The sequence below is a fragment of the Lingula anatina genome, chromosome 9 (assembly GCF_051362555.1).
Source record: "Lingula anatina isolate TDL-2025a chromosome 9, LinAna3.0, whole genome shotgun sequence".
NCBI classification, from domain to species: domain Eukaryota; kingdom Metazoa; phylum Brachiopoda; class Lingulata; order Lingulida; family Lingulidae; genus Lingula; species Lingula anatina.
Window position 1 is genome coordinate 9171812 of NC_141775.1, and position 12213 is coordinate 9184024.

At 36.0% G+C, this 12213-nt stretch overlaps 2 protein-coding genes across 3 annotated transcripts; one reads left to right on the plus strand and one right to left on the minus strand.

Annotated features, from left to right (window-relative positions):
* Positions 1 to 111: 111 nt before the first annotated feature.
* Positions 112 to 6113, minus strand: LOC106174268 (ATP-dependent RNA helicase DDX19A). The gene is made up of 11 exons (XM_013555787.2): positions 5936 to 6113; positions 5442 to 5556; positions 4862 to 5006; positions 4464 to 4556; positions 3930 to 4032; positions 3427 to 3538; positions 2852 to 3029; positions 2153 to 2390; positions 1661 to 1823; positions 976 to 1167; positions 112 to 652 (listed from the first exon to the last, which is right to left on the minus strand). The coding sequence occupies exons 1-11, from the start codon at positions 5993 to 5995 to the stop codon at positions 591 to 593; spliced, it is 1461 nt and encodes a 486-aa protein (XP_013411241.2). The 5' UTR covers positions 5996 to 6113; the 3' UTR covers positions 112 to 590.
* On the plus strand, positions 6109 to 11442 carry LOC106174341 (cytosolic acyl coenzyme A thioester hydrolase). Of its 2 annotated transcripts, none has more exons than XM_013555986.2 (8): positions 6109 to 6241; positions 7214 to 7278; positions 7641 to 7761; positions 8088 to 8259; positions 8638 to 8832; positions 9306 to 9515; positions 9996 to 10180; positions 10584 to 11442. In XM_013555986.2, exons 2-8 carry the CDS (start codon positions 7217 to 7219, stop codon positions 10674 to 10676), a joined length of 1038 nt encoding a protein of 345 aa, XP_013411440.2. In that variant the 5' UTR covers positions 6109 to 6241; positions 7214 to 7216; the 3' UTR covers positions 10677 to 11442. The 2 variants fall into 2 exon arrangements, with proteins under 2 accessions (XP_013411440.2, XP_013411365.2); XM_013555911.2 differs by lacking the exon at positions 6109 to 6241 and adding an exon at positions 6251 to 6417.
* The last annotated feature ends 771 nt before the right edge of the window (positions 11443 to 12213 follow it).

A 12213-nucleotide genomic window follows, 5' to 3' on the forward strand; every position in this document is an offset into this window, starting at 1 on the left:
CTTCTGAGTCCTACTGCCAAGTGAAAAAATAATAACTTGATGGAATCTCTTTCAACGTGTTGCATCACCCAAGAGCTGCCAAAATCAGAAGTTGAGCAGAATACCTAAAAATGCATGTTCTTCAGCATATTTTATTTGCAGATCTAAAATAAGCATTGCAAATTGTCCTCAAATTAAAAATAGTGAATACTGAATAGACCTTATGGGTAAAAGTAGTTATAAAACGTCACACTGTTCTCAATAAACCTTTGGCTCTATAGTTCAGTGTTTGCATTTCAAATATGAATTTGACAAAACCAAATAATTCACCTAATGTCATATGAACTTTCTCAATTGTCAGAATTTTTTTTTCAATGGTTGGAAATTTTCAGATTTGTGCAAACGGCAACCCAGGAAAATCTCCAAATGACGTGACGGTCCAGATTGCAACATAAGTTCTGTCATAAGACTGCAGTGAAACTCAAGATTTCTCTGGCAGCTCTTCAAAGAAAGGCAATCTGTTTATCTTCTAAAACTACATCCTGTAAACTTGCTGCTTAAATAACTGCCTGTTTTCTTTTAAAACTTTAAAATCTGTCATAACACATCCACTAGGAGGTGATCTTTTCTATTTCATCCATATCTTCAGCATCCAGATGATAGATCTTCTTGCCTGAAAAACATCAAAAAAATCTGTAACTTGCTGATTTAACTATTATGACACTGTGTGAAACCATTTATAAGTACAGTTTCTTTGACATAAAGACAGTTTCACAATTACCAACATTGGTTGTCTTTTGAATATAACTTTAGATTCTATTATTTCTCAAGTTAGCAAACAACCTATCAAAAGAATTTTTTCAATTTAAATTCTACATTTTATTAACAGGATGCTAAAAATTTAACTTTATAATGAGTACAAATGTGACAATAAATAGCTACTATTACTATCAACTGGTATCAAGATAGTTACAATCTTTAACCAAAAAAACTTACCAAAATGAGCTTCAATCTTCTTCAAGTTATGCAAGTTTCTGTCGCTGTCTATCATGTTAATAGCAAGACCAGACTTTCCAAACCTGCCCGTCCGCCCAATCCTGTGGAGGTAAGTTTCACAATCGGGGTTCCCTTTTTGATCTATAGGGAGGTCAAAGTTCACCACCACGGTGACCTGCTCAATATCTATACCTGAAAGAGATGACAAAGACTTGCTGCTAACAAATTGTTAATTCAATAATCCAGAAAAAAATTAAATGATAGGTTGAAAAATTTGGTCTGAAAATGGGGAATACATCTTAACGCCCATACAGATATGGACATATTCAAATTGGAAATCAGACCAGAATGGGTTCTCTTATGGGCAGATCACCTTGAAAAGGGACTCTACAGAGCCAGTAGCATATTAAAGATTAAAATCACCCCTGGTTAATCAATAAATTTCCATTGTCTGATGACACAAGCCAGTGTAACAAGAAGTGAAGTCTGGGCTCCCATATGATAAGTATAGGTTAGGGTTAGTCGGAGTATTGGGCTCAGTATACGAGATGAATGTCACCAAAGTAAAGGGAGTAGAAGTAAAGGGAGATGGACTACGGTTCCTAGCAGACTTCCATTTCTGTTACACCAGCTCTGATTTCTGGTCCAAATGTTGACCTGGTCTGCCCAGACCTTCCATACACACCTCTGGCAGACACATTGGTGGTTATCAGGACCTTCTCTTTTCCCTCCCGGAACCTGTTGATGACACTGGACCTCTGTTCTACCGTCAGCTCTCCGCTGAGAAGTGCCACGGCATGACCCTCTTTGCTCATCTGCTCAGATAGCCACGACGCAGTGCGACGAGTCTGGAAAAGGAAGAAGAAATCTTTGAGTTCATCTTTTAAGACAGACAGCCAAGATGCAGTGCGACGGGTCTGGAAAGAAAAAAGAAAACTTGTCTATCTTTTAAGACAGATAAGCAAGACCCAGTGTGATGGGTCTGAAAAAGGAAAGAAAGCGTTGAGGTCATCTTTTAGGACAGATGGCCAAGATGCAGTGGAAGGGTCTGGAAAAGTGGTACAATTTTTTCCCAATTGCATTCAGCAAGAGTCCCCATGGAGTGAGTGCGTGTCAGCTAGGTCAGTATAAAGAATGGTCCCAAAGTCAAGTATTTAAACCTAAATATCGCACTTACATGACAAAATATCATGCTCTGACCGATGGAAATGGTGCCATATATATTGGACAGTGCCTGGAATTTCTCCTGCTGATCTCTGCACATGATGTAGAATTGCTTGATGTTGTCGAGACTCTCCTCCTCCCTGCGTAGACGTATTACGACTGCATCTCGTACCACTGCCTGCGCAAATCTCATGACAGGTTCGTCATAAGTGGCAGAGAATAGGAGCATCTGGCAGTCCTTTCTTAGGCCTCTAGAAATATTGAAAACACATTTTATTGCAGCTTTATGACACTTAGATAACTTATAAGAATACCCCTTGAATAAAAAATGGATGAATCCAGACCTCTAGAAATGATTAAAAAAGTTAACTAAATATTAACAATTACTTAACTTTATACAAAAGATAACCTTTGAAACTAAAGAAGAACCATCTTGCAGTCTTTTCTAAGAGCTCTAAAGATAACAAAAAAGAAATAATTTGACATATAAGAAACTTATACTCAGAATAGTCCTGAAAGAAGCAATAAACAAACTCAGTTTCTGTAAGCTAAACTTTTTTCAAAACATCCCAGGCCAATTCCAATTCCATGCCATTACATCAAGTACATACAGCTAATATTGCACTCATGCAATCTACTGACACAGCATCTACGGAGTTGAGCCAACGCAACTTTAGTGAAAACACACCCTAGGTCACACACACAAATATACCTGTGTATACGGACAGACTGGTCTTGGTGACCTTGAGTGGCGATCATGACGTCCGCCTCGTCCAGCACAAACACCTCGATTTTCTTGAGATCAAATGCCTTGAACTTTAACCCCCAGTCCATCACTGTGCCAGGCGTGCCTATGATGATGTGATCTGTTAGCCTCTCTCCTCTGCTCACTAGAAAGATAGGTTGATTGTGTTAATTTTTTAAAGCATTCTGGGTGCAGCAAAGAATTTCTTTTTTTACTACTCGCTCAATGAGAGAGAAACTGCCTTGAATTCATGCTTACTGAACGATGCTGCCACACTTAGAGATTGGGGGTCATCAGAGCACAAGACAAGACAGAAATGCAGCAGCACATACACACAAACAAACATGCAAACACAAAAACACACACTAAGTCAGCAACAATCTACTACTAGTAATGAATGTTGACATTTTAAAAGAATCCAGAAAATGCAAGCACCAAAGTGGGCAACTCTATACCGCAGGTCTGAGGAGAATATATTAAATAAAGCACCAAAATATCCAGATTATCCGCAAAAACCTGGAAGTCTTACACTTCAACATTACCTCTCTCTCCTCGAACTGCATATCCTATCTTGACTTGCATGAACTGGGACATCTGTTGAGTAACTTCCCCTATTTGTAAGGCTAGCTCATAGGTTGGAGCAAGACACAGGCACTGTAAGGAATTGACAGTATATAAAGTATTGCTATCCTACCAACAATTTCCCCAAGTTTTATTGGCACATATGTAGAAAAGGTTTATCTCCTTGCCAAATCTTGTGTTTGCACACACAAAAAATTCTTAATTTTTAATCCCCCCCCCCCCACCCAATTGTGTTTTTGTGCTGAATATTCAATAGGCCTAATAGTACGATTTGTTACCAGTGCCTCATTTAAAACTGTGAAAATGATACTAGTAACTGAAAATATTGACATGTTGAAAGACACCATTTAATATGCAAATCTATTCTTTTTTCCACTGTAAAGCACTTGCATTTTTCAAAATATTGAATAAAATCTAAATTTATCAAACATAAAATCTCCTTAGTTTCTAACATTATACAGACCTGAGGATAGTGTCTAGTGGGGTCCACTCTACTTAACATTGTGAGGACAAATGCTGCTGTTTTTCCTGTACCACTTTGAGACTGGGCTATCATATTACTGGGTCTGAAATAGTATCAAATATTAAACTTCATATTAAACATAGGCAGTTTCACAGTACTCTTACATGAAGTGTATTCATTAACCTGGTGGTTAAAATTAGTTTTTCCTATACCACTCTGGGACTAGGTTATCATATCTTTGGGCATTGATTTATGTATATGATCTCATGGTGTTCCAGCTTTATTTATTTATTTATTTATTTGCAATTATTATATAACGTGTGAATCAGAGGGACAGACAGTGCCCTTTGAACAGAAATGCTGTTTTAGCCATGCCAATTTCTTGAGATTAAACATGATAAATTGCTTTAAAAATCTTTCAATTGTACTTTTTTTCTGTCAGATTCTCTAATTCAGATCAAATTCAGATTCTCTAAAATATCCTAGACATCAAACCTTTGATACAGTTCTATAAAGTAAAGAGAGGATACTTACGGGTCTGCAAGTAGTGTAGGTAGAGCCGTTTCTTGAATCTTTGACGGTGCATTGAAACCCATTGCATACACACCCTTCAACAGCTCAGGTTTACTAGAATCACCAAAGGAATCATTCATTTTTTATTCCAAAACAGGAACGGGATGTCATGATTTTTGTAGAAAAAAATTCTTGTTTATTTTTTAATACTTTACTCGTTTTATTGAGATAAAAATTGCGCTTGAAAATTATAGAAAATCTGAATTATCAGTTTCTTTTTAAATGCCACAACTAAAAAGAAACTTTCCTTTACAATGGCTAGCTTGAGTAAAAATTGTACATGATATCATTTCTTTATTAAGCACATCAAGGGTCTCTTTAATTAAAATGTTATGGTCATTTCTATCCATAATGCTCACAGATTCAAAGCCTCGAAAGACTTGACAGAATACAAAGGGGAGTTGGGATCTTTCTGAAGTACTTCTAAATCTGATTTGGTTTGGACAAGTTTACTGTGTAGTTTCTTCATCAGCAGTGACTGTGTAGCGAGATCTGCTGCATCACCTGGAAATATAATGACCATTAACATTTAATTATTTTTCAATTTGAAAATCTTAATTTTCTGCTCGCTTGTTCAATGTACATACCTTGTCAAAACACTATAATTACAGTCACACAAGCATGTAGTTTTAGATACACCAGTATTATTATTATTGGAGCTCTACAATACCAACTCTGTCAATTTGGGGTGCACTTCCAATGAGCTTTATTGTTCTAGCTGAGTGACTCCATGAGCAAGTAATTACAAAAATTAATAATAAATTAACAAAATATAATTTGAAACAAAATTAATGCTTAGAGTTGGATAATACAAAGTGATTAAATATTCAAAGTACTAGACTTCTGTACTTTGAAAGATCATTTTACTGTTTTCTTTTTTCTATCTCTTTTTTTATTATTTATTTATTTATTTATTTATTTTTATAGAGCTATGCTTACCCTCCTCGCCCTCTGGGGCAGCTGAGGCAGTAGCTGAGGGGGTTGCTGAGGGGGTTGCTAAGGGGGAAGCTGCGGGGGCATCTCCCTGTCCTGTTGCAAGTTTAAGATTCTCCACCTAGGACAATTAAAGTTATGAAGCTTCTCTATTTTTTATTCATGAATACGCTTATTCATCTGTTCAGTAATGTAAATGTTAAGAAGTTAGAAATTCAATTCAAAGGGGAAGTACAACTTAGTTTGATAACTAAACTGGGATGACTGTGCAAATAAGAATATTTTAAAGAACAAAAAGGGTATGTACATGTATGTATTTAACCCTCATTCAAAATCACAGTCATTTTAAAACATCTAGTGGACAGTATTCAACAAAAAAAGCAGAGCGTTCGATAAAAAAAAATCACCAATAACAAAAATGAAAACTCACGAGGACAAAACGCCGGTAAAATCACGCAAAACTACAACGTTATCTACTGACTTTTATTACTCTTCCTTACCTTTTCTGTTATTTGATTTTCCTGAGCATCAACAGCCTGTGCCCAGTCGTCATCTGCCATTATGTTTTATGAAAAATACAGGGATTTTATACCAATAAAAGTTTGAGAACCCCTGTGACTGTTCGGATATAAATGGTCTTTTTAAGTTGAAGAGCTCGACAGCTTCAAGATAAGACGGTTTCCAAAGCGCAATGAGTGGTTGCTTTCACCACATTCCTAAAAGGTTTAAAACGAAAAAACCAAAAAACCGAGGAGCATTTAATTCCACTGAGACTGAAATAGGATTGTTGATGCCTTCAGATAAGTGTGAGTGGTAAAATGACATCATCTATTTTGACTTTGAATTTTGCGTCACGACGTGCGGTCAACCAAAACTGATGTTGAAATGTTATGCAGTATTAACACAGTGTCGAAACGCTGTGTTTTCTTCTTGTGCTGCTGCTTGGCCAACTTTTCCTCGACATTTGCACAACCCAAGACGTGTAAGGAAGATATCTCTCTCAGGATCCTCTTGTTTTCACATTGATAAATAATCAGTGATTTGGTTAATTTCATGTCATTACATGTTATTGTTTGTTATTGTTTATGTCTTGGCTAGTATATGTAGAATTTCTTATAAACTGTACATGGAATAAGTATCATGTTTGCATATTTGTTCAGACCTACCTTTCTTTGAATTCATTGTTCTTACAAGTTTTTCAGACATATGGATAAGCTGTTGTAATTGTTAGTTTTACGGGGGCGTCTCGATAGTCCGAAGGTTCATTAGTCCGAAGGTTCATTGGTCCGAAAAGTGGTAACATTTTTATCGATTTTTTAATCAAGGGTTCATTGGTCCGAAGGTTCTATAGTGAACATTCGGACCAATGAACCTTCGGGCTATTGAACCTTCGGACTATCGCTACGGCCCCAGTTTTACTGCAGTACTCGGTACATGTACATGTGTATCTATGATATGACCTTCATCAATCTTTTCTAATTTTTATGTAAAATTAAACAGATCGATATCATATAACACTGTAAAGAGATTGTATTATGTAGTACAAGTACTAGTGTGTAATTTCTGTGAGAAGTCTAGTGGTGCAATTTTCTCTGGACATGGTCGTAGACATGCTCCCATGTTCAAAATGGATATGTGCATCATGCAGCTACAGGTACATGTATATCATACCCAGTACTGTATATGTCATGGCATGTAGTACTAGTACATCATGTGTATTAATATTTCAATTATTTGGTTGATTGTTAATTGATATTAAAAAAAAAACTACTTTTCAGTTTATGATGGCAGCTCTCATAGAAGAGGACCTGAAACATTGCCTAGAAGGCGTAACAGTCTCCAGGTAAAAATAGTTGAAATAAGAGACAGGAGAAGAGACTTAATATTGTTAAGAAAAAATTACATATTATTTTCCAATTTTGGTGAATTTAACAATAAGTCTGTCCCTGTATCATGAAAAAAAATTTTTTAGGGCTGAAATACGGATGATGCTGAGCATTTGTATGGCCCAGATTGTCTTAATACATTTTCAGCTTTCAGAAAGATGATATTGATATAAACTAAAATATTTTAAAATATTCATTCATTCATTCATTCATTCATTCATCTCTCTCTCTCTCTCTCTCTCTCTCTCTCTCTCTCTCTCTCTCTCTCTCTCTCTCTCTCTCTCTCTCTTTTATTCACTTATTTTCATTTTTCTTTCAGGTTGATGGGTCCCAATGAAGCCAATTTTGCTGGGAATGTTCATGGTGGGAATATCCTAAAGCTAATGGAGGAGGCAGGGTGCATCCTAGCCACTAGATACTATAATGTGGCTGGCAAAAAGGTACACCAGTACAGTCTGTGCCATAAAATTTATAGCTTAATTTGTACATTTGGATCACCAGTTTTCTAAAATCTAGTGATCCAAACCAGGATTCACTGGTACAATGAAATATTCAATTAGACTGGAATTTTTTCACTCACTGCCAAAGTCAGTTTACTTGGAGTGTGCATGTGTACAAATGTGTTGCATCACATTTACAAGTACAGCAAGAAAATAGCAATGGAAGACGAATTAGGGATTAAAGAATATGCAATGCTTCACATATATTTTTTTCAGAACAAAATTTGTTTGCTTATTATTATATACTTTTTGCTCGATGTTTTCAGAACCTCCCCAACTACCAGCCAGGTATGGCAGCGCTGGTCAGGGTTGAACGCACTGACTTTTTACAACCCATGTATATAGGTGAGGTGGCCGAACTCCACACAGAGCTCACCTTCACCTCTGCTCACTCCATAGAAGTCTTAATCACCGTATTTGCTGAGGACTGTATCAAGGGTAAGTAGTTGTTTATGTGAACCTTGACCTGGTAACTGGTACCATGGGAACAATATGGTATTATGCCTGGTAACTGGTGTCATGACAACTGTTGTCATGACAACTTTGGGAGAATAATGTCTGGCAGCTGGTCTTTTTGAGATATTAGTCTATGACATTGCCACTCTAGAAATATTTTGATAATGGTAATCTGTAATGAAGAAATATGAATATATGTTTCAGTTTATTTTTTAGATCTAAATGCTTTACCAGATTGGAATAGCATTTCATGTGATCTGATTATATTTAAGTGTCATTTAAGTGTCTTATTCATAAATGTGTTTTTACCTTTATTTATTTATTTATTTATTTATTTATTTATTTATTTATTTTATGCAGGACAAAAACGTCTCACAAACAGAGCTAGACTATGGTACGTCTCCATGAGCTCTGATGAGAAGGTGCTGCCCATTCCTCCACTACCTAACACCAAGAAAATAGAACAGGGAAAAATTAGATATGAGAAACAGAAGAAGGAGCGTGCTGGCCATAGACATACCAGGATTGAGAGAGTTCCGTCTATTTTGCAAGAAGGTAAAAATAAGAAGACCCGGTGTAGAATAATTTTCAACCAAACTTTTTTTGAGTTCTAGAATATACAGGCCTGTATAGCCACCAATTTCAAAAGGAGGGTTCTTTTTCTGAAAAAGTGGACCTTTAACCATGAAACGTTTGGGTACCTAGATTAAATTTTACCCAGAGGGGCCCTTTTCCCGACAAAATGGGGGATTTTTTCGAACCCACCACAACCCCCCTGGCTATGGGCCTGATATTATTTCACTGGATTTGATAACATCATGCAGTAGTTTAGTGTCTTAGATGCAGTGTGCAGACAGGTTCCCACCATTATTCTATTTATTCCAGGGAACTGTCATGTTAAATGTATTATATCTCTCTCTTTTGGACCTTTAACTTAGTATTTGAGTTCCCTACATTAAAAAATCACATTTTGAAATGACTTGGTATTAAACAAAGAAAAAAAAAGATTCATTTCTGCTCTCTTTCAGAACTGGATCCTCAAACTGTGGGCTACTCCCAAACTACACTACGCCATCTAGTGGGAGTGGTAGATACTAACAGCGCGGGTTATGTAATGGGAGGAGTCATCATGAAGTTAATGGACGAGTGTGCCGGACTTGTGGCGGTCAAACACTGCAAAACTAACGTGGTGACAGCCAGCATGGATGCGACAAACTTTCACCAGAAAGTTAAAAAGGGTGAAATATCATTTTAAAATGATTCATTATTCCACATATTTATTTCTATTTCCATTCTTTTTAAGTATGTTTTTTTCTTGTTTTTAAATTAGATAGTTTGGTGATAGCAATTGTGTCTGTTGTCCTTGCCACCCACAAGAAAGGGATAAATCTTCTAATGACCTTGGAATAATACTCTTTTTAATATCAGCGGGTAATGTCTGGATCTATGAAATAACTGCTGTCTTGAGTTCCAAAAATCAAGGTTAATCTTAAATTAATTTCACTGCCATTTATGTAAATTGGCATGAGGAAAATTGAATTTCTCCACGTTTTGCATTTCTTTTTTCCACTGAGAAATTCTGGAAGTCAACCCTCACACACACCTTATTAATACAAACATAACTCTTACTATTGCTTTGCCACAGTGACTCAGCATAGTACAAAAAAACTTAACTCTATCATATTAATATTTTAATTTATTATATTCTTGTAAACCAGGTAGCTTGGTTACCTTGACGGGGTTCATCACCTTCACCAGTCCCAAGTCAATAGAGATAGAAGTTGTAGTCGATGCAGAGTTTCTAAGATCTGGGTCAGCTCAAAAAGAGAGGGCAGTCAGTTCTTTCTTTACGTTTGTCTCTCTGGACTCAAATCACAGACCAATGCCTGTGCCACAGATTATGGTAGGTTATGCTGGAGGGAAAGTTGAAAGGGGAGAGGTTTTTCAGTTTTTACATGTGCCAGGCCTGTAGTCAACAAATTCGAAGGGGGGGGGGGGGGGGGGAGAGGTAGGCTTTTTCTGAAAAAGTGGACTCAGGCCAATAGATGTCGCTACTGGCAACAGTTATACCTGAAATATTGTGGAGCTAATTTTGGAAACTCATGAAATTTAAATGATACCTCAGCAAGGTAGAGGCTTGTTCATGGTGTGAGCTATATTTATTGATTAATGATGACTATGATAGTGGACTTAGTCCTGAAATAATTCTTTTTCAGTGGTAGTTAATTCTTTGTAGTATCAGTAAATAATGGCTTCAGTTTAGATGTTCTTATTTTGACTGTTTTCAAATTTCAATTCTTCACCAGCCTGTGACAGAAGAGGAGCTAGAACGACACAAAGCTGCAGAAGAGCGATACCTGGAAAGAAAACGTCAACGCGAACAAGAGAGCACATCTTAAACAACATGCCAGAGATGGGACTAAGTCAGCCATTTCAGGGCTTTCCCCCTTTTATGTGGGAAAGAAGGCGTGGAGTAGTTTCTTTGTTTTGTATAATTGTGAAAATGCAATAATTTTATTTGGTGGGGAGGGGTATTCTCTCTTTCCATCTCTGCAATAGAGAAGGAGAGTACCTGCCAAAATTGATTTAAAAGTTGGAACAAATTTTAAGTCACAGATTGGTGTTCAGATACTTTGTTGTTGATTAAATGCACAATCATTTAATTTTATTGAATGAGCCTACTGTTAGGAATGATGTGTTATATTGCTAGAAATTAGTGATTTTATTGAATTACGTTGCATTCCATTTTTGTTTTGTCAGAAGAATCTGAGTAATTGTGGCAGTATTTCTGCATTTACATGATCTTTCACTTTAACTTTTTAGCCGTTTTGTGTTTGAAGGGAAACTTTGTCTTAAACATTTCTATTTGAAATAGACTGTTATCATGTTATTATGTCCTTTATGTGCTTTTTGTGTGAGGAATTAATGAGTGGAATCAAGCAGAAAAAATTAGGAAATCAAAGCTTTCATTAAAACTTATTTATTTTAGATATTTTAAATATTGTGAACAAATTAGATTATTGTTGATCAGTGCCACGGTAAAGTTTTTAAAAACCCTTACCTAAGTTATTTTTCCCTTTTAAGATAATTTGTATACTAATGTCAGTTTAAGGTCAACATTTGATAGTCCTGCACACAAATAAAGATTAATTTAAGAGAAATGAATTATTGCGTTGAAATATCTAAAATGTGTAATGAAATATACACAATTTCTGAAAGTAAAGCTGCATATGTCACAACTAGCACAATAAATTGCTACTGATACTTGGTAAACGTAGAGCACTAGCAGTACCTTTGCCTGTCAAGCCACACATAAAAATACCATAAAGATGGAGTATTAAGGTTACAAAAGGTCGACATTACCCTTCTCAATCTACTTCAGCGTGAGGAGTTTCAATGAAACCAAAGTAATCAGCACTTTGAAAGATCCAAAACTATCAGTTGGTAACCTTTCAAGGAAAGCAATATTTCTTTCAGTCAATGGGCCTATACCCTCCCCCCCCTTACACACACACACACACACGCACACACACACACACACACACACACACATGGGACCTAATTTCTGTTCCTTTTCATCTTTGGGGATCATAGTGATCAGAAAGCCATAGTTATATATTTTTATTAAAAAATTAATAATAATAATTTTTCTTTAAAAAATTAATAATAATTGAAACTACCATACTGGATTTAGTTTAAAACTACAAGTACATTGTACGTCGTTTTAGTTATAATAGGTATAGTAGTATAGAGGGTACATCAGGGATAATTTTACCCCATATATTTTTATATGCATATATTTTTGCCTGTGTCTGAGTAAAACAAAAACCACATCAATGTAGATAAACCATACAAAGTTTGATAAGAATTAGACTAATATTATTTTTACAAGGTATTTAAATTCATGATCCCTGCTGAACCTCCAGCTCTATTGTG

Coding starts and splice junctions, on each gene's coding strand:
- LOC106174268 (XM_013555787.2), bottom strand. CDS start 5,995: ATGGCAGATGACGACTGGGCACAGGCTGTTGATGCTCAGGAAAATCAA. Junction 5,007..5,441: donor TGCCCCAGAGGGCGAGGAGG/GTAAGCATAGCT, acceptor TTATATTTCCAG/GTGATGCAGCAGATCTCGCT. Junction 653..975: donor GAAGATTGAAGCTCATTTTG/GTAAGTTTTTTT, acceptor GATGTTTTTCAG/GCAAGAAGATCTATCATCTG.
- LOC106174341 (XM_013555911.2), top strand. CDS start 6,313: ATGTTGAAATGTTATGCAGTATTAACACAGTGTCGAAACGCTGTGTTT. Junction 7,279..7,640: donor GAAGGCGTAACAGTCTCCAG/GTAAAAATAGTT, acceptor TTTTTCTTTCAG/GTTGATGGGTCCCAATGAAG. Junction 10,181..10,583: donor TGCCTGTGCCACAGATTATG/GTAGGTTATGCT, acceptor ATTCTTCACCAG/CCTGTGACAGAAGAGGAGCT.